This window comes from Dysidea avara, chromosome 1 (genome assembly GCF_963678975.1).
Source record: "Dysidea avara chromosome 1, odDysAvar1.4, whole genome shotgun sequence".
NCBI classification, from domain to species: domain Eukaryota; kingdom Metazoa; phylum Porifera; class Demospongiae; order Dictyoceratida; family Dysideidae; genus Dysidea; species Dysidea avara.
In genome coordinates, this window is record NC_089272.1 from 35645795 (window position 1) to 35668266 (window position 22472).

The 22472-nt window shown below is 36.5% G+C and overlaps 1 protein-coding gene across 1 annotated transcript in view; it reads right to left on the reverse strand.

Annotated features, from left to right (window-relative positions):
• Window positions 1-22128, reverse strand: part of LOC136246395 (uncharacterized) — a 63048-nt gene extending 40920 nt beyond the window's left edge. Inside the window, exons 1-19 of the mRNA XM_066037782.1 lie at window positions 22065-22128; window positions 21046-21534; window positions 20916-20993; window positions 20737-20870; window positions 20542-20683; window positions 20374-20484; window positions 20208-20319; window positions 19757-20151; window positions 17260-17422; window positions 17131-17206; window positions 16249-17080; window positions 13084-13365; window positions 12857-13021; window positions 12455-12754; window positions 10071-10235; window positions 9646-9951; window positions 8510-8677; window positions 8143-8418; window positions 801-1073 (exon numbers count right to left, since the gene is read on the reverse strand). Of these exons, the coding sequence (XP_065893854.1) occupies window positions 801-1073; window positions 8143-8418; window positions 8510-8677; window positions 9646-9951; window positions 10071-10235; window positions 12455-12754; window positions 12857-13021; window positions 13084-13365; window positions 16249-17080; window positions 17131-17206; window positions 17260-17422; window positions 19757-20151; window positions 20208-20319; window positions 20374-20484; window positions 20542-20683; window positions 20737-20870; window positions 20916-20993; window positions 21046-21534; window positions 22065-22128 (4531 nt within the window). The remainder of the gene's footprint in view (window positions 1-800; window positions 1074-8142; window positions 8419-8509; window positions 8678-9645; window positions 9952-10070; window positions 10236-12454; window positions 12755-12856; window positions 13022-13083; window positions 13366-16248; window positions 17081-17130; window positions 17207-17259; window positions 17423-19756; window positions 20152-20207; window positions 20320-20373; window positions 20485-20541; window positions 20684-20736; window positions 20871-20915; window positions 20994-21045; window positions 21535-22064) is intronic.
• Between the last annotated feature and the right edge of the window lie 344 nt (window positions 22129-22472).

The following is a 22472-nucleotide window of genomic DNA, read 5'->3' on the forward strand; positions in this document are numbered from 1 at the left end:
AATATTATGGACATTAAAATTAATTTTTTTGCTTTTATTATACTATTTGAAATACTAAGAGGTTTATTCATTTTAAATCATAGAGTTTCTCTATTGAAGAATGGCACCAATTTTAGTGTATAGGTTTCTTCTAGATCAAAGTTTTCATTGTCAGTAACCATGCAGTAAATGTGAACGCATCATGTAAAAGTCAGGAATTATTCACACCCAACATTTTTTCTCTTTATTTAGTAATATCACTACACAAGGCATTAGCTACATAGTATTAAGTATTGATGCAATTTTAATGTAATAATTGATGGCATCATGTAAAATTTTGACTGCGTACATATTTTTATTGAAATTCTTTATCAAAATACAAATGGCAACAACTTTCATATGCTATAGTGCACAGACTTGAAATAAGGTTCAACAGATTTGCTAGATCATTTACAGCAAGATGCCTTTTAGTTATTGTTGATAGGATAAACCATTCCAAAGATATGAATATGTGAAACAATGTATGAAAGTTGAGGTAATGAAGGACAAATTAACTTCAGGAACTTGTTCTCGGGGTTTCTAAAATGTGTTTTATTCCTGAAATTTACTTGATGCGTTCACAAATAGTGAAAAAGATAAGTGGACACATCAATATTCAGCATGCATAAAACCTATTGATATTCAAAGCACAGTATTCCAATTAACAAACAGAAAATGCATCAGGCTGGAAGTATTCTGTTAAAATTTAATATTAGACATTGTAATTATACTGATCATAATAACTGTACTGTACAGTATATGCACACATATACGTACTGTACCTTCCTCTACTTCCAGTGTGATATTTTTGCTGATTGTTTGAAAACTGTTCAAATAACAAGTATACAATCCCATGTCTTCTACTCCAGGATTTGTAATACTTAAAGTGTGGTTGAGATTTTGTGGTGAAAATGTGAACTTATCTGACTCATATAAGTTATCTCCATTAAAAATCCAACCAACTGTTAGAGTATCAGGAGTTGGAACACAACGCAGAGTTACAGACTGGCCCTCTAGTACTCTAATGCTTTGTGCATTCTCTTGTAACAATGGAACTGTAAATAAAGCAATAAAGTGCATGGTTACACTAATAATCAAAATCTATTCCATATGGTGGTCGTAAAGTGCAATGATTTTATTGTGCAAATTGTATTTGTCAAAAAGGAGTTTGCAGAGCAATGCAGTAACAAACACAGTACATCCAGACTTTGATATTTATAATAAATGGCTAATATTATTTTAGTAAGTTGGTTGAACATGGAATAACAGAATAAACTACACAACTATAATACGTACTTATAGTTAAAGGTATGAAACAGTACAATAGTACTGTTTAAGTAGGGATTGCCCCAAAATTGATGTGAGCTGCCTAAAATGCTGCTTTAAAAAATCATCCTAGAGACATCTTACAGTATGTGCTTACATGACGAAAATCACCTTTATGGAATAACTAGTCTGCCTAGCATCAAATGCAGGCATTAAAAACAAGAAAATATCTACAGGCAGTTGGATATAGAATTTAAAAAAATCCAGGTTCCGAAATGCACATTTTCATCTGCCAACCTGCCTGTAGGCCTGCTTTCCAACCTCCCTGACTACAATCACAAGGCTGCTGGCCAAATGAAGCAATGTACAGCCACCATTTTATGTCACAATAACAAATCCACCAGTGGCATGTGTCTTTTGGAGTTATAAAAAGTGCCCTCTGCATCTTGTCTTTCCTTTTAACTTCTGGTTGTCATCTTCTTCATGCAATAAAACCATATGAGGTGTTAACTTTCCGTATCGATACTTTCTTTGAGCAGTATAAAAGTTATTATACTTTATATGCCACAAAATTACTTGAAGTGCTTAAACTAGTAGTGTAAGAGGTACTGGTCACCCAGTAGATACCTGCAACTTCACAGCATGAGGCTCTAAAGTACGCCCATTACTCTTAATTGATTAATAACCATCAAACGTGTGGACCATGCCTCTTAACAATCAATTTATTCAATCATAAAGACCACATCTTCTGATTATTGGTCTAGCTGTAATTATATTAACGCTAAAACAGTGAAAGAGCGACATACCCTACTGGTAGAGAGACGGACTAGAGATACTCTAATACTGCAGTCACCCTAACAGAACAGTGACACATGTATTTGCTGTATGCTATACTGGCAATTAGTATATTAATTAAATAACAATAAAACAAGCATCCAAGTGATAAAAAGTAGTGAAAGAAGAGATGAATGATGGTACTATGGCATAGCTTGGTGGAAAAATCCCTACTTTGGCATTGAACAAAATAACCTTTGTAACATGCCAATGTAGAGATTTCTTCACAGAGGTACAGTATGCTGTAATAGCATCATTCATCCCTTGTTTCACTGTTTAGGTCCCTACTCCATTGTTGAAATAATAATACGCTAATCAATAATACACTAATCTTCTTAAAGATTTGTATTTGCCATTGTTCTTACAGATATTAGTTGGAAGGAACTCAGAGCCTTCAAGATATTCAAGTAAATATATTATTCAATGCAGTAGGAGTAGTGGTTTTCGGGGGCAGATCCAGGGTTTGGCAAGGGGGGTGCACCAAAGTAGCAGGTGGTCTGGGGGTGCAGCCCCAGAATCTAAAGCTATTTCATATGTTTCAGGGATAAAATATTATGTACAGTGATTTTGTATAGCTTTCTAAGTGGACTACATTGATCAACAGTTGTATAGACACAAGTGACAGACATGAGTAGTTGAGTTATGGACCTAATAAATGGCAAACACAAGACCAAGTGCTTGCTTAGCTGGCTAAGGATACTCGTGAATGGGATAGTGTTGTAGATGCTAGTCTTGTTTTCATATTATACTCAGCAACTACGAAGGTAGGTAGTATTATGTGTGGTGACTGTTCTATTAGAGTATTTGACTGACTGCTCTATTAGAGTATCTCGATCTTTATAATGGTTTCCTTTTTGGGAGGTGGGGGACACGTGCCACCCGTGCTACCCTTAGATCTGCCACTGTGTTTACATGAATGATCCACACACAAATTAAGTAGCACTGAGCAGTTAATACAGGCAAGAGCAAGTGAGTATTGTGAGGCTTTATAATATTAGTATAGATGATTCAGGTGCACAAACAGTTTACAAAGAGCTTCTACCAGTGCAAACCATTTGACATGAACACATGTCCACCTCTTTGATATTAGTATTTTTGGTAGGGGCTCAGTTAAATGTTAACCATCTATATAGTATATGGTACAAATGAATATACTGTATAGTCATCATTAGTGCTATTCCAAATGGCATCTAACTAGAATTACTTCACTTGCTTCTTAATATGATCTAATAATCAGTTTCAAACTGCGGACACTGTGTATATGCATTGGCACAGCAGAAACTAGACCTTTTAGTTTTCTAAGGAGTTCAATATGTGTCATGATCTCTTCAGTATGCAACTGCACTTGGATAGTGTACAACCAAACCATATTTGTAATCAACAACAGGGACAGTGGCGGATCTAGAGCGGTTTCTGGGGTTTCAACAGAAACCCCCTTTCAGAATTTCAATATTTAAAAATTCTATTCTGAGTCACACAACCCATTGTAGAAGCAACGTATTGTCTAAAAGTGATACTAAACATCAGTATAACTCACAAAACTGTTTATTTCGTTTCCATGTGCCGTTTATACACTCTGTACAGTCACTATGCTTCTGCTCCCACATGCTCCTTGCTCCTTCCATTCAATAAATATTTTTACATGTGCTTATTTCTAAGATAGTGCCTTATAGTGAGTTCAAGATGAGTTTCCGTAAACCACCCAGTAAATGGAAGAGAAAAGCTGAGCAATTGAAGATAGCCACATTAACATCTTTCTTTGCCAAAAGAGCAAGAACAGGTAAGGTATCTGGATGGCTGCTCACCACCACAGCTGCGGAATCTAGCTCATATCTAACTAGCTAAGTATATATAGCTACATTAATATATAGCCAGCTGTAACTGTATTAAATATACATTATACAAATGTAGTGAACATCGATAGTAGTACAAGCCTGTGCAATCCAACTGACACAAATAATTGTGGCAACAGCTCTGGATTGGATGCTACACCTGACTTGGTGAGTTATAGCAGTATAGTTGATATTGATGATAACAGCTTCGTAAGTGAGTCTGACTGCAGCACAGCACCCAAGGACAGTGATACATGTACAGCAGGTAGTAATAATGGCTCCATTGCTCCACAGGACGACAATCAGTTCAATGCTACAATAAACAATAGTGCGATGGTAGATGCTGGCAATGCTACCATTGATAGTACATTGGTAACTACTAGTGATACCACTAACGTAGCAATGGCTGCTAGCAATGCCACTAACAATGCCACTAACAATGGCGTGATGCTAGCTACTAGTGATGCCACTTACAATAGCATGATGCTGGCTACTAGTGATACCACTAACAATAGTATGATGCTAGCTACTAGTGATGCCACTAACAATAGTGTGATGCTAGGTACTAGTGATGTCACTAACATTAGTGTGATGCTAGTTAGCGATGCCACTAACAATAGTGTGACAATGGTTACTAGCAACATTACTAACAATAGTATGATGCTAGCAACAAGTAGCAATAATGCAATCACTGAAGCAGCTTGTAGAAATAATGCTGTAGGTATCACTGAACTTGTCCAGGCATTACCTGAACATAGCATTGCAGAAACACTAGTTCCTTTTGAATGTAACATTGGCAAACTCTTATATAATGGCATAAACATACAAAATCTTACTAGAGAACAAAAACACAGACTTCTGACATGTAATCCAAATCCATCTTCCTATCCACATACTTGTCTTTGTTCATCAGATTGTCTTCGACAGTTTCAGCCAAAATGGATTAAGAAGCATCCTTGGATTCATTACAGTGTACATGTTAATGGCATATACTGTCGAGCCTGTGCTGTCTTTGCACCTGAAAAAGTAGGTGGACAGGTCCCAGGATGGTTTGTGACAAAGAAGTTTAACAATTGGATAAACATATCCCAAAAATTAGACAACCACTCTAAAACTGATTCCCATGTGACATGCTTGGTAAAAATGGAAGAATATGTGAAGAGGTATAACGATCTATCTAAAGCCATTGACAGCCAGTGTAGTAGTAAAACTCAGAAACAGTTGAAAGACAACCAAAGTGTAATAGAGTCACTGTTCAAGGTTGTTTTACTTTGTGGCAAGCAAGGAATTCCATTACGTGGTCATAGAGATGATGGCATTGATTGGAATGATGAAGAACCACATGATAATCAAGGTAATTTCATTGAGTTGATCCGATTCAGAGCTGATACTGATAATGTACTAAGACTCACTTAAAGAATGCACCTAAGAATGCCATCTACACATCAAAAACCATTCAAGAGCGATTGATATCTATCATTGGTGATACTACAAGCTACAACAACAGCAAGATCAAGTTGATGAGCTGCACAATGGGTGTAAAGTGCCATTGGGGCCTGTTGTAAGATTATTGCTTTGCAACCAGGTCGTGCTCCAGCCATATTGGAGCTTCCATCATAACACTGCCCTCTAAAGCTTGCTAGTTGAAGCTTTCACAATAACAGATGATCCAAAATAGCTTCAGCTATGGTACTACCTGTGATCCTAGCAACAGGAACAAAATCCATGAAAATTTCTTCAACACTACCATTTAGAGCATAGCGAAGTGAAATAGAAAATTGCTCTTTATTTGAGATGTCACAAACTTCATCCGCAGTTATAGAATAATACTGTGCTGATCTTACCTCCTCTAAGATCTCATTGCAGATTTGTTAATGCAGAATCTTACATAGGCAAGATTTTTTAAGTTTTCTGCCAAATGACAAACTCTATTGGATAAGGCCATGGACACAACAAATCCAGCACCCAAGGCTAAAAAGCTAAAGGATGCTTGTAGGACTCGGTGGATAGAATGAATTGACTCATACATTATCTTTTTAGAGTTAATTCCTGCTGAACACAAAACATTGCAAGCCATGACTTCTCCTGTAGACTTCTCTGATTTAGGTGATTGGAGTTGGGATAGTGAAACTGTGACCTAAGCCAGTGGTTTTTTGTACCTGTTAGAATCATCGTCCTTCTTAATTACATTCATTATCCTGTTGGAAGTGCTGTCTAATTTGAGAGGATTGACTTGTAAACTGCAGGTGGAAGCCATAGATGCTTTATATGCATACAAACGGGTGAAACAAGTTACTACCACGTTTGAGAAGATGAGGAGAAATTCTGAACAAGAATTTAAAAGAATCTACAAGTGTGCTACTAAATTTGGTAAAGATTTAAATGGTGAAGAATTTGAACTCAGTACACCAAGGCTCAGCAAACTGCAATCACATCGTGCTAACCCAGATTCACAGACCACAGAAGATTATTACAGAGTTACCCTTTTTAATGAATTTCTTTCCAATGTTGTCAGTGAACTGCAGCAACGATTTCTAGATAGGCTGCATCTCTTACCAAGTGAGTGCATCAGTGCAGCTGAAGTTAATGGAGATCATGAGGATATAGTCATTCCACAGAGCCTTGTTGAAGCTGTACGGTTTTATAAAAAAGACCTTACACACCCTGTTATGTTCTCAACAGAATATCATATGTGGGTTAGGAAATGGAGAGGGGAGACTAATAAGGATCCCAAAAAGCTAATGTGTGGAGGGGTTGTAATGAGACTACATATCCTAATCTTCATGTTCTATTGCAGTTTTGTCTTGCTTTACCAATCACTTCTTGTGAAAGTGAAAGAAGCTTCAGTCAGTTAAAGTTGATAAAATCTTCTTGTCAGTTAACAACGACTGAAGAACGCCTAAGTGGGCTTGCTCTCATGAAGATTAATCGAATTTATTGTGAAAACCTTTGCTCTCCTAGTAAAATGGCCTCACTAGTTCAGAGATTTAGCCAGTTGCATCCCAAAAGATTGAATACCTTTTATGTTGGAAGATGAATAGGATGCATGTGATTTGATAAACTAGCTATACTTGATCTTTCTAATTATACAGTATTGTAAGATTATATTTTTGTATCAATGAACTTTATATTGTACTTTGAAGTTTTGTGATAAGATACTAAACTACTTCAAAATACTGCAAATATCAAGTTTTGAAGACTTAATTTTCATAATTTTTCTGGGGGGGGGGCATGCCCCCAGACCCCCCTAGTTTGGCATGCGAAATGATTTCCTATACAAGCATTAAAGTATTGTACCGCTATACCAGAAACCCCTTTTCAAAAATCCTATATCCGCCACTGAGGGATCTGTCCAACTATGTTAATAACTTCAAGTTTGTGTTCAGAACACAACATAGAACAAGTTTGATCCGGTAAAGGGTTTCCAGGATGCACTTTAACTGCTAGAGTAAAAGAACTTTCTGCTTTCTTAACTCCAGATTGATTCTTTCAGTATACGATGATGCCATTAGGGATAAAAAATATTGTTTATGTCTGCACCTGTGTTAGTAACTCACAATTCGACTATATTGATGGTTGATGCCAATGATCTTGTAGTTGGTGCTGTGTTGGTACAAAAAGATCATTGTGGTGTGGAGCACCCTATTGTTTATTTTCACAGACATTCAACAAGAACCAACAAAATTACTGCACAAGTGAGAAGGAGAGGTTGACTCTTATACTACCTCTCCAACACTTCGATTTTTACTTATCATCCAATATTAGTATTTACGGACCATAATCTTCTGACATTTCTTAACAGACTCAGGGACAACAACCAATGATTGTTGAGATGGAGCACAACAATCCAAGGGTATGACTTGATTATTAAGTACATACTGGGAAAGGACAATGAACTAACAGATGCCCTGTCAAGAGGACCACAACATTTCATTTAGAAATTACAGTATTGTTATTTTACTGGTTGCTTATTATGCTAGGCCATTTGTACATTGTTTGTGTATAGGTTGCATTTTGTCTCTTTAAGGGGAGTATGTTTCACTGTATTGTGTGTAATATTATTATTATAAAAGTGTGTTTGCCTGGATGGGCAGTGGGCATTAACTAGTGTCAATTGTTCAGAACAAGGTTACCAGTCGGCTGTAACAGTACTTACACAACTGTACATGCATAATAGCAGTAATATACTCACCAACTGTTAGATTGTAAGACACATATCCACTAAATTGTTGGTTTGAAGCATTACATATGTATACTCCAGTATCACTCAACAAAGTGGAGCCTATGGTCAATATGGAAGTTAACTGGGTACCATTTCTGTTAGTTCTAATGTTTACTCTGTCATCACTGATAGGAAATGACCAACTTAGTGACAGCATAGGAGTACCCCTTGTAACACAAGTGAAACTGACGCTCTCCAATACATTCACAGTTTGACTAGAGAAAATATCTGATGGCAATTCCAAAACTAAAAAAGGAATTGAAAAAAATGATCTTATACACTATTATACAACATCGATAGTAGTAGAGAACAATAATAATGACCACAATTGTCTTACTAGACATCGTCGTCCACTGCCTACTCTCTTGACAGACCCACAATTCCATTACATTGTGATATGTGATGACACATGTATCCCCATCACGACCATATCCTGATACTCCAGATTGACAATTAGTTATTACTGATCCTTCAACTGTTGTTGTAAGGTTTTCACACATCACACCTACACATGTATACAGCGACATGTGTATATCATTTACACTTAAAGAATATTAAGTTACACACCATTTGTGCAGCATTTTGCATAATATTAATATAGTAATTTATGACTATACTAACAATGTTTCTTAAGGTAATATGCAGTGTATGTGAAAGATTGAAATCAACATACTTAAATTTCTAACAAATGACAATGAATCTGCAGGAAACCTGTCTTATCACCCGTGACAGCAGGTACAACTTTTACTATTAACACAAAGCTATGTAAAAACACTCTAAGCGTTTACTGTCAAAATCAGCCAGGCTTATGTAGTCTGCTTTTTTCTGGCTACTTTTCCCAAGCCCAGTGGCAAGCTGTATGAGTGGTCTGGGGATTTGATGGAGCTCTGGTCAACCTGGGGATGGCTGCATGTAATGGCGCAGCTCCATTGTGTTTAATAAAGACCTGCTATAAATTCCTTTCGTTTTACCAAGTTTTAAACCTTCAATGGTTTATAACTGGGCTATAACTTCTCATCCTATTCTCCACCCCCACCACCTGCCTTTGCTTGATAGAGTCAACCTAGCATCAAAAGTGGTGGAAAACTTTACTGTTTTGTATATGCACAGTAGTTGCTCTGGAATACAAGGAATCAGTGTAAAACATGTGAAAATTTATACACGTGGCTTCAACCATTAGCAAGACAACTTAAATCCAGAATTTCTTGATACTTGTAAAATTTTCCCAGAGACAGTCGCTTGTAACAGAATTAACGCAATGATCTTCCTCTGAGTATTATCACAATGTTTCAAAACAATACACACTTAAACTAAAGCAGTCCATAAGATTACCAGAATATAAATATACATATGGGGAACCAAGTGCATGCCCCACAGCCTGACCAGGTGTGCCTGGAAACTGTACGCATGTAGCCCACAGTAATATTATGTATGTTCAAAATTACTGTATGCTACAGTAATACAGCAGCATACCCAGTACAGTGATGTTGAAGTATCTTGAAACACTGTTGCTTGCAGTGCATTGGTACACCCCCATGTCTTCTCTATCAGCATTTGTGATTGTTAAGTTCACACTTACACTTGGCACATTTAAACTTCCAAAAGGAACACTAACACTATCACTCTCTGATACTCTATCACTTATTAAAGCTCCATTAGTCTTACTCCATACTATTGTTGGTGGAGGATAACCTAATGCTTCACATGTAATCGTGATGGTATCTCCTTTGGTAATAATTTCTGTACTGTTCTCCAGTGGAACTGTGATTCTTGGTAGAACTAAAGTAAAATGAAGGAATCCCTAAACTTCACACAGTGGCCAACAAGGTACAGTGAGATACTACTGCATACGTACGTTAACTATTATTCTCATTAAATACACAATATATTTCTCTTACTTGGACACATTCCAGGATGTGTACAGACTTCATTCTCTAGTACATTTCCATTACTACAGAAGCACCCACTCCCACAAGGTAAACTTTGACAACTTCTGACTCTGCTGAGATCACTACATGTTGTGTGCAGCCCACATGGTTGATATTCCATGCCAGCCAAACAACCTGAATAATATGAGTAATAGTACAAAGACCATTTTACCCCTGGCCAGTGCATGAATGAGCCAAACATTTATACGTAGGAAACTGTAAATAAACCGTGGATGTTTGATCGATCATCATACACTAAAACAGCACATCACCAAAGGGTTAATGAATGAAAGTTGATTATGAACATCACAGAGATGTATAATTACTGTTGGACACAAATTTCAGTGCTTAAATCAAGCGTGCGGCCCAAGAAGCCAGCGCACCACACCGTGAGTATATAAACAGGAAGAAAGAAAACGCAATTTTCACACCTATGTAATTCTGTGATCCCTAATCCGATTGGAACCAAATTTGTTACAGCAGTGCCAGCCAGTTAGGGGAGTCTACATGCCAAATTTAAAGAAACTCGCTCAAGTCATTTCCGAGATACAAGCGAACAAAGGTTCATTTTAATTTCTTGGTTTTTCTTCTTCTTTATCTGCTTCATTTCACACACTTCTCAAAATCTGCCATAAAACACAAACGCATTTTTGGATTGGGCTGAAATTTGGCACACTTAAAGGGCTCATGATGGCAGATCTCAGTACCAACTTTGGTAGGACTCCAATGAACATTCATGGAGTTATGATCAATTATTTGGATAAAATAAGGTCGAAGGTCTGTTACGCCTACAGGGTAAACCCCTTGAAGGAATGAGTTGACAATTGATATGTAGATGGAGTAACCATCGTAGGAGTGCCTTTTTGTAGTTTGAAAGGAATCGAGATAAAGACCATGGAGATATGACACAAAACCCAACCTGTGTCAAAATTACGTGATCGATTTTTATGAATAAAAAAAACTGCTAGTTTTCAGGCAAACCTCTTAGCGCAATGAGCTGAAAATCAGTATGTAACTGGAACAATCATTATAGAAAGTCCTTGCAGTAGTACAGAAGAATCGGATTACAAACCACTGAATTATGATTCGAAAAATGCAACTAAGTGTAGCAAATGCGAGATCAAGATACTATAATAGAACAGTCACCCTTATAAAGCATTCAGCTATGTTTATAACTTACTCCATTATAGAAATATATTACATTGCAAGTTACTCTGTGGGGAATTCAGCTACAAACAGTTAATCTGATAGATAATTCAGCTACAAGCAAGTCACCCTGTAGAGAGTTCATCTAGAAACAAATCACCCTGTAGAGAGATCAGCTAGTAGAAGTCACCATGTAGAGTGTTCAGCTACAAAGAAACCATCATGTAGAGAGCTCAGCTGTAAACAAATCACCCTGTAGAGAGATCAGCTAGAAGAAATTACCTTGTAGATAGTTCAGCTACAAACAATTCAGCCTTTAGAGAAATCAGCTAGAAGAAGTCACCTTGTAGAGTGTTCAGTTGCAAAGAAACCACCATGTAGAGAGTTCTGTAGTAAATATAAAGTATTTAACATCTGCTTCATCTTTTCTTCTTCCTGTGGTATAGAAAAAAAGATTGTTTTAAAAGCCCCAAAGCTGACCATAGGCCGGTTATGTGGTATACAAATACAAATAGAAATGAAATATAATCCAAAACAACCAAGCTGTAAAAAAACAGTGCGGGAATAGCTAGCCATGCTTTGCACTAAAATAAATTTTTATGAGTGTACGTATGAACATCCCACAGGTTGCTCACTTAGTTGTTTGCAAGGTTAGCGGTTTACCCGGGCATCACAGTTGGTTTACCTTGGTTGTCAGTCCATTGTAGACTTCAAGCTAAACAATGTATTCAAACTTGTCAAGAAGGTTAATGTACCTACATGGCTACAGGTACTCTGTATTTCAGCCACATACTGTATTACATCAAAAGACAAGTGAGACTAGTGCATGCAAATGGCCCATAGGTGTCTGTATATTTATATATGGCATTCTGCTATGATGGTCGCTGTATATAGCTTTCTTGTCCATGACTATAGCATTACTCATGCACCAAATAGTATGTTTTTGTCTGTCTGTTACAATACAAGGGGACTGTACTATACCATAACTTGTTTTTTTCATTGTAAAATAATTTTAGCAAGTAATTTATTTCACAGAAATATTTGCAAAGATCAAGATACTCTGATAGAGCAGTCATTCACATAAATCATACCAAAATATTTTACATTGAAATTTTTAAAAAGCAAATTATAGTAGTTCTCTTTAGAATGCATAGCAATAAACAAACATAACCAAAGTACTCACTAAATATACACTAAACAGTACTCACCACTGACAGTTCTGGTATCATTACCAACACTATTACTAGCAGTACATTGATACAATCCTGTTTCTTCTCTGCTAGCATTTGTTATTGTTAAGGTTACACTAACACTTGTCACATTTCCACTTCCAGTAGGAACACTAACACTATCACTCACTGATACTCTATCACTCAAAGCTCCATTAGTCTTACTCCATACTATTTTTGGTGGAGGATAACCTACTGCTTCACATGTAAATGCAGCAGTGTCTCCTTCAATAATAACTGTTGTGATATTGTTCATTGGATAAGTGATACTTGGTGGAACTAAACAACAAAATTATATTGTTATTATTCAAAATAATATTTATGCAGTGGCATAATATTAAATTGTGTAAAAGCATTTTAGTTAACACATTGTTTTCTCACTTGGACACATGTACGGATGCACACAAACTCCACCATCCAGAACATATTCATTACTACAGAAACATCCACTATCACAAGTTGAGTTTCTACAGCTTCTGGAGGTTCTAAAGTTATCGCAAGTTATGTGCAAACCACACAACTGATAGTCCATACCAGCTAAACAGCCTACAGATGGAGTATGTTTTATGTTTTATGCAATATTCTTAATAAAAGTATATCACCCTTACCATGACTGATGTCACTACCTAATGTATTGGTAGCATTACAAGTGTAAGTTCCCACATCAGATGATGTTACATTGTACACAGTTAGTGTGTTCTCAGTAGTACTTGTGTTTATTGATGTTGACATTATCATGTACTTGCTTGTATCTGACACATTTATCATAACGTCATTAAAGTACCAACTGATGGTTGGTACTGGTCCACCAGTAGCTTGACATGTGAAATTTGCTAAGTCTCTTCCCCCATCAGTGGAATCAACAATGTCTGATAAAATTTCTGGAGAAACTGTAGCAAAAAATAATGATCAAGACACACGGTAGTGTGTCGTGCGGCCCAAGAAGCCGGCGCGTAACACCCGTGAGTACAATATATTGACAGGAAGAAAGAAAACGCAATTTTCGCACCTCCGTAGCTCTGTGCTGCCTTGATGAAACAAGACGATTTTTGCTGTGAACACTCCCTCCAACTTCAGCACTCCACATTCCAAATTTGAGCAAAATTGCTTCACGCGTTCCCGAGATATGCGACTTCAAAAATTGGCTTAGTTTCTTCGTGTTTTTTTCTTCTTATTTTTCTTCCTCTTGTCGCACACTTACAAAAACTGCTATAAAGCGCAAACGCCATATCCGATTGCCTTGAAATTTGGCACACAAAAGGGGGATATAAAGGCGCATCTCGGTACCAACTTTGGCTGGAATACGATAAACAGGCAAAGAGTTATGAGCGATTATTTACGAAAAATAATACCAATATGTTGTCACGCCTACAGGTTAAACCGCGTATGGAAAGAAGCTGAAAATCGGTGGGTGAATAGGTTAACTATTGAACCTCAAACCTTTTGTGGTTTGAAAGAAATCGAGTTAAAAACCAGGAAGATACAACGAAAAAACCAACACTGTGTAACAATTATGCAATCGAGATTAGCTAATAAAAAAACGACTGCTTGCCACACCTACCAGATAAACCGCTTGGGGTAATGCTTTGAAAATCGTTGTACAGATGGAGTAATCATCTTAGAAAGGCTCATCAATGGTGTAGAAGAATCAGACTTAAAGCCACGGAGTTATAACATGAAATCCAACTTGGTGCAGTCACCCTGAAGAGAATTCAAGAGATCAGCTAGAAACAAGAAACCTGTATAGAGATCAGCTACACACAAGTCACCCTGTAGAGAGATCAGCTAGAAGAAGTTACCTTGTAGGGAGTTCATGCAACTATGGAAAGAGATAGTTCAACTAGAAGAAATCACCTTGTAGAGTTCAGCTACAAAGAAACCACCATGTAGAGATTTCAGTTACAAACAAATTGCCCTGTTGAGAGATCAATAGAAGAAGTTACCTTGCAGAGAGTTCAGCTACAAAGAAACCATCATGTAGAGAGTTCAACTACAAACAAATCCCCTGTAGAGAGCTTAGCTAGAAGAAGTCACCTTGTAGAGAGTTCAGCTACAAACAAATCTCCCTGTAGAGAGATCAGCTAGAAGAAGTTACCTTGTAGAGAGTTCAGCTACAAAGAAACCATTCTGTAAAGAGCTCAGCTGCAAACAAATCACCTATACAGAATTCAGCTACAAACAAATCACCCTGTAGAGAGATCAGCTAGAAGAAGTTACCTTGTAGAGAGTTCAGCTACAAAGAAACCATCATTTAGAGAGTTCAGCTTCAAACAAATCACCTGTGGAGAGTTCAGCTACAAACAAATCTCCCTGTAGAGAGATCAGCTAGAAGAAGTTACCTTGTAGAGAGTTCAGCTACAAATAAATCATGCTGTAGAAAGATCAGCTAGAAGAAGTCACCTTGTAGAAAGTTCAGTTACAAAGAAACCAACATGTAGAGAGTTCAGCTACAAACTAGTGACTTTGTGGAGACATCAGCTAGAAAAGTTACCTTGTAGAGAGTTCAGGTACAAAGAAACCATTCTGTAAAGAGCTCAGCTGCAAACAAATCACCTGTACAGAATTCAGCTATATACAAACAAATCACCCTGTAGAGAGATCAGCTAGAAGAAATTACCTTGTAGATAGTTCAGGTACAAACAAATCACCCTGTAGAAAGATCAGTTAGAAGAAGTTACCTTGTAGAGAGTTCAGGTACAAAGAAACCATTCTGTAAAGAGCTCAGCTGCAAACAAATCACCTGTACAGAATTCAGCTATATACAAACAAATCACCCTGTAGAGAGATCAGCTAGAAGAAATTACCTTGTAGATAGTTCAGGTACAAACAAATCACCCTGTAGAAAGATCAGTTAGAAGAAGTTACCTTGTAGAGAGTTCAGCTACAAAGAAACCATTTTGTAAAGAGCTCAGCTGCAAACAAATCACCTGTACAGAATTCAGCTACGAACAAATCACCGTGTAGAGAGATCAGCTAGAATAAGTTATCTTGTAGATAATTCAGCTACAAACAAATCTCCCTGTAAAGAGATTAGCTAGAAGAAATTACCTTGTAAAGAGTTCAGCTACAAAGAAACCACCATGTAGAGAGTTCAGCTGCAAAGAAATCACCCTGTATAAAATTCAGCCACAAACAAATTGCCCTGTAGAAAGATCAGTTAGAAGAAGTTACCTTTTAGAGAGTTCAGCTACAAAGAAACCATTCTGTAAAGAGCTCAGCTGCAAACAAATCACCTGTACAGAATTCAGATTCAAACAAATCACCCTGTAGAGAGATCAGCTAGAAGAAGTTACCTTGTAGATAGTTCAGCTACAAACAATTCACCCTGTACAGGGAGCAATTAGAAGAAGTCACCTTGTAGAGTGTTCAGTTACAAAGAAACCACCATGGAGATTTCTGTAATCAATATAATTATGTATAATATATATATATAATTTGTACATTTACTGATAAAATATTTAAAGTACATCTACTTCATCTTTTCTTCTTCTTCCTGTGGTAAAGAAAAAAAGATAGGTTAAAAAGGTCGGGGTATACAAATACAAAAAGAAATGAAATCTAATCCAAAACAGCCAAGCTGTAAAAAAGTGTGCGGCCCTCAAAAAGGCTATGGTGAAAAAATATGTAAAATCCAAGGTGGCGGCCAAGAAATGGCTGTGATGGTAGGTTAATGGTAAAAAATTTAATAATGACAATTCAGGTGAATTTTGTGCCAAGACCAAGCGGCACAAAAATTAAATTAACAAATAGTTTATTCATTTACATTGCTGCACCTCTTGATTGCCTTGGCACACATGTTTGATTTTCTTCCACTGCTGTAGAGTTAGTATCACAACAACCAAACAGTCCTAGATCATCACCCTCTGGTGGAATGATGGTATATCCTGGAGGATCATTACATGATGTACAATTGGTGGACTCTGGACCAACACATTCTGCACAATAAGGATGACATTGATCACATATTGAATTAACCATATTCTCATATTTGTTACTGGGACATCTTCCTGAAGATAAACACTCAAATCTATCATCATCACCCAAAAAGTTCTTAATATTCTGACAAGCAATACATTCTTGTTGACTCCCACCAATACATCCATCACACTCTTCATGACATAATAAACAACGTTTGGCACTGACATATTCTCCATCCTCACAACTACCAACACAAATGGAATGACCTTGACTGTTTTCTCTTGATGCAACTAAACATTGTGAACATAGATGGGCCTCGGGTCCACTACAAGATTGACAGTGTTCATGACAAGGATCACAAAACCTTGTTGGAAATGGAAATGGTTCAACAGGATCAAATGGAAGATTCAAAAATGTTCTTTCAATACAACCATCATCTGGTAGACACCTAACTTGACCTAAAGTTTTATTTCTCAGCACATAATAACAACGATTACATCCACCATCTTCTAAACGATCACTAGGACCAGTACATCCAGTTTGTGATACACACACACTGTTACAAGGAAGACAGAAGCTAGTGTCATTAGGATAAGTTCCTAATGGACACTGTAAAACACAAGTGATAGTGTTGTTGGCAGTGGGAAGAGCAAAGTTTTCACATCGACCAAAACAGTCACTAGGTACCTGTAATATATGACAAAAGCTAATGAAACAATATTGTGTAATGAACTTACTGGACCAGAACAAGCATCATTACACTCTTCATGACACACTTCACATGTCATTGTAGAGTTGTCAGCATATGTAAACCTTTATAAGAAGCAGTATTGTCTTTTTGCAACTAATATAGGACTGTCACTTACACATTTAGTGATTGTAGTCTAGTAGACTCACAGGAGTCAACACAGATACGTTCAGCTCCATTCCTGTACAGGTAAACTTTACACACTACACAGTCAGTATCAGCTGGACCCCAACACCTATATGTCTCATTACACTGGTTGTGACATGACATTCCTGCAGCAACTACAGTGAACATTTTCAAATTTAACATAATATTGGACTTATGCATATGCACACTATTTACAGTAGATTTGAGTAATGGATTAAATATTGCTACATGATTTTAAGCCTTGTGATGGATACAGTAACAATGGATGGGTTATGTGTCATTGTTTTTGGCCTGTAAGCTTAAGTATCTATACACTACATCTGTATCAACCTTTTCATACCAGGCTGTGGGACCAAGAGTCCTACAGATCTTCAGCACTTGTGCTGTAAAGTATTAATAAATAATTAAAGTAAGTATGTATGGGGATCACAAAGGTACACTACCATTAGTAAGGTATACATTAATTTGCTCAGGAAAAAATATTGAAAAGAAACCATTTTCACAATACCTCATGTACATTTACAGGTGTAAGAAAATTGTATTACCTATATAGCTAGCTATAGTAATGATTATTACAATGAAAGTACAGAGATCAGCTTTAGATACACATTTCTGACTCCCTGTATATTTATAGGCCTAGCCTTCTCACAGGTCCCTAGTGGGATAGCACTTAATATAAGGTTTATCATCACCTGAAGTGAAAATTTAATTCCCATATACTTAGCAATAAACAAGAGTGAGAATGAATATACATCAACTTCTCTTGCTTAAGCACCTTTTATTATAGTGATAATATAGAAGCTTGCTAATGATCAATTATGTTACAAAAAGTTCACAAACAAATGTTAGAAGAACTCAGATTTTTTCAATCTAGCATAGGGATCATATAACACTGCATTAAAGGAAAGAATGGTACAGTGCCAAATGTATGAGGCTATAATTATGTGCCGCTATACTACTGTAAATACTAATAACTAATAGTTTTCAACTATATTCTGCCTACACAGCCTTACACACAGATAGGGACCCATCTATTATGCTCAAATTATGCTCAAACGTTATGCCTCATTTCTCATGTTTTGCTAAATTTGAAGTTATGGGCACATTATAAGTGGCTGAAACACACCTTTGCTCTTCAAAATGTTTGTGACAGAAAAGATCAATATACTCTAATATAACAGTCAGCTGCCTAATTGTTTATTAGAGTTATTGAATGTTCTATTAGAGTATATCGATCTTTTTCTGTAATCTATATTTTGACCATCAAGGGTTTGTAGTGTGGCTTAAATATTCTTCCTATTATGCTAGCATTATGCTCAATGCTTTCAGGCACCTATCATGCTCGTATTTACGGCAGCATATTCGGCAGGTCCCAGCACACAGAGAATGATATGTGAAGCTAACCTACAAATTACTTCAACTGTTAGAGGCATGCTTGAATATCACTGAACAATTTGAATTCACAGCCATTGGTGCACTACAATGAATTGACACCTTACCAACGTACATGTATGTATAAAAATGTATGTACATAACTAGGTGAATGCATAGCATTGAAGGGGCAAGCCTACAATCTAGCATGTCTGCTTGCAAGTGATTTTTTAGTACTGACAGTTTATAAACAATGTACTCATTCTCAACTGCAGAGTTTGGCACAAAATTACTATGTGGGTTTGAACATATCAAATTTATATCAACACGCAGAGGCATGACATACAAATGCTGTATAAATGCTACATACTAGTTAGTATCTCTCACAAAGTCATGATTGCAGCCGCAGGCAGAGTTAGATGTATACCAGTATGTATGGTTAGTACTTAGATACTTTAATACTTAATTGGTCTACATGATAATAGCCATATCCCTTATAAGGAGATAAACATATGGTACATTCAAGCAAGCAACATGAATCCATCACAGCTATGCTCATATGGTAAGGCTTGCTGTATGTTACTACATATTATCACAATTAAATAATCACAATTAAATAAAGTGCATATATGACCTCTTCAATGACTATACTTACAGTTGCCAACGGTGTAGCTTTTGAATTTAATAAATTGTCATTTTCAATTACCATAATACATTGTTTCATTGTTTCATATGCAAAAACTTGTACGAAAATTTCTTATACAAAAATACTTACATAGGACCCAACTACTCTAATAGAACAGTCATTCATGCAAATTATGCGAAAATATTTTTACATGAAAATTTTTATCAAAAACACTTTTTTTTGTATGAAAATAAAGTGAATTACGGTATGTCACTGTAAAATGCGACACTGTGGTTTATCTTGTGGTTTACTTTCTAAGATTTACTTCAGAGTAAACTAACAGTTACTAAACCACAAGGTAACCACAGTGTCCCATCCGTTAGTTTACAGTTTGATTACTTACAGAATAAACTAACTTTGAAAAATGGTAAAATAGCTTTCTTTGTGTGGTGAATGCTGTGACTTCACTTACCACACTCACTGTAAGGCCTCACTGCAGTAGCTCCATCATATAAAACTGTCAGGTTAGATGATGTTATGTAATACTCCAATTCTCCAATATAACACAAGGTAGGATTGTTGACTACATAAACACCCAACTCTGATATCTCCACAAGCTTGGGAAAGTGTATCTGTGTTAGACTGACAGTGAAAAGGGAACTGAAAGATGGGTTGTTGTCACTGATCTCTAGAGAGTCAAGATGAGTATCTGGTAAAGCAGTGTCCCCCTCAAATCCTCCAATGTACATGAGGTTAGGAAGATAGTCAAACACTTCCTCTCCCCATCCACTTATAATTAGTCGTCCTAAAATCACCTTAATACTAGATAGGTCTTCTCTTGCCTGAGTCAAATTTACATTTTGATCACTATGAAATATTACAACATAATATTTTGTATACTTCATATAAAGTCAGTCACTTACATAAACTGTTCATAAGTCACCAAATTAAAAGTAAGGTCACCATTAACAATAGTACATCCAGAGAATGTCTGAACTGCCGCAGGTAATAGTCCTCCATCTACTCCATTACAGACTAGCAAGATATGCACACAACTGTGACACAAGTACAAATACAGATATTATTTACTTCTTCCTCCCATGCACACTCCATTTGTACATGGTTCACAAACATGTCCCACTGTTTGGAAACCTGGTTGACACTCACTCACACAAAATGTCCCTTGCTCAAAGCGAGTACCTATGGAGTATTACAATTTACCAGTACTATCACTGATACATTGTATTAAGAACTTACTAGGACATGACTCTATACAGAGTGAACCAGAATGAAACCTAAAATCATCATTATTCTCAAACGTTTCAGTTTCATGGTTGTATACTTCTCTTGGTGGGCAGTTTGTAACACAAGTACCATTGTTATCAAAATTTTCACATGCCTGCAATGTCACATACATAGTGTGATTATTTGCACATTCGGTATTACACTCACAATACACTGGTTATCATTAGGTCCCACACAACCAGCTGCACATTCTCTACTACAACACTGAGGATTCCCTACAATGTTTAGGTAACACCTCCTAGTTGAACAGTCTTCAAAGCAAGTGCCAAAATTCTTTGTCACTGTAGACCAGGATAATTACAATATCAAAGATATGAGCTTCTTACAAGTTTGACACAATTCTGAGCTCCAACAATATTGGTACTCACAGCGTGAACAGCTACTAGCAATTATGTCTGTACTGCCTAAATGAAAATATCATTACACCATACACTGTTATGTACAAGCTTGACTTACTAGGACAATGATCATTTCCTATGTCTTGATATTGACTGTTAGGGCCAGTAAGAATATCCTCCCACAGGACACCTCTGTGATTACAAGAGCTAACAGTCACAATGTACACATCTCCTAATGTGATCTCCGTCAGTCTTGGTAGGTACACTGGTACTGTTACATTAAAAATAAGCAATGCTGGATTTCCTGCAGGATGCAGTAGATATTCAAGCAGGTTACGTCCTCTGATCAGTTGTAAATTTGGTAGTGTTATATTATCAGTTACATTGATGTTCTGAATATTTAATGTGTCACCAATTTCCTCCACACTAGATAAGAATTCAAAATCTGTAGAACTATAAGTCTCATTCATTGGTCTCTCTAAAATGTTAACACTTCCATTAACCACCCTACACCCACGATACACATTACTCATAACTTCTAAGAATCGTTCCTTTGATTCAATTCTGCTAACAGCAGTTTCTCTAATTCTGAGACCATCACAAAAATCTGGTGAAAAGACCACAATAATTTACATCAAACTGACTACCAAAATGACTACCTGCCAAAATTAAATTGCCCAAAATCTACTTAAGTCACTATTATATATAACTCATTTCATCAGTTCACAAGTTCATAAAATTGCTAAATTTTGTATGCACTAATTTTGCCAATATACAAAATCACTAAATTTTGTGTATCATTAAATTTAGTCACCTTAAGGTATTAAAGATGCAAAACTATAGCTTGAAACATTAAAGTCTGAGTTTTTAACGGGAGAATTTGAATATTATTGCTGTTTGGATGACTGCAATACTCCTGACCAGCCATATTAAAACAAGGACTAAAGGGGAGCTAAGCAACTGTAAGCATAATATGGCATATATTAATAGAGCATACATTATCCAAACAGAGCATGAACTAGCAAAATTTGAAGCATTTGATGTTCAAATTTTTTCAGTGGCTCCCCAGACCCATGCACTACCAAATCTGGAAACCCTTGGAAAAATCCTGGATACGCCCCTGTGATCCCTACTAACCTAAAAGGTGTTGACTTTTTGTTTGGACTGTAATAATTGTAAAGATGGCATTGAGTGCATCCATCTTCATAATGTAGATCATCTTTGATTACAATTACAATGAAACATGAGTATATGGTCAAGGCTTTTCTGTATACCTAATCAACATTAATATACATTCAGCATTCCATTTGTTACCAGACACTATCTTACCAAGAGTTCTTTTATTCCAAATCAAGAACTCATAACCTGAGACGTTAAATTTTATTTAATAAAATGTTAACTTTATTATTAATCTCTGTGATAGCTATCCCACTAGAACCTGCAAAAAGCTGTGAAACTTGTGAAGCAGTGAGAGAGTGAGAAGGTTTACTCCTAAACTACTAATGCTGAACGTAGATAAAAATCCTGGATTATTTGATGCAAGTG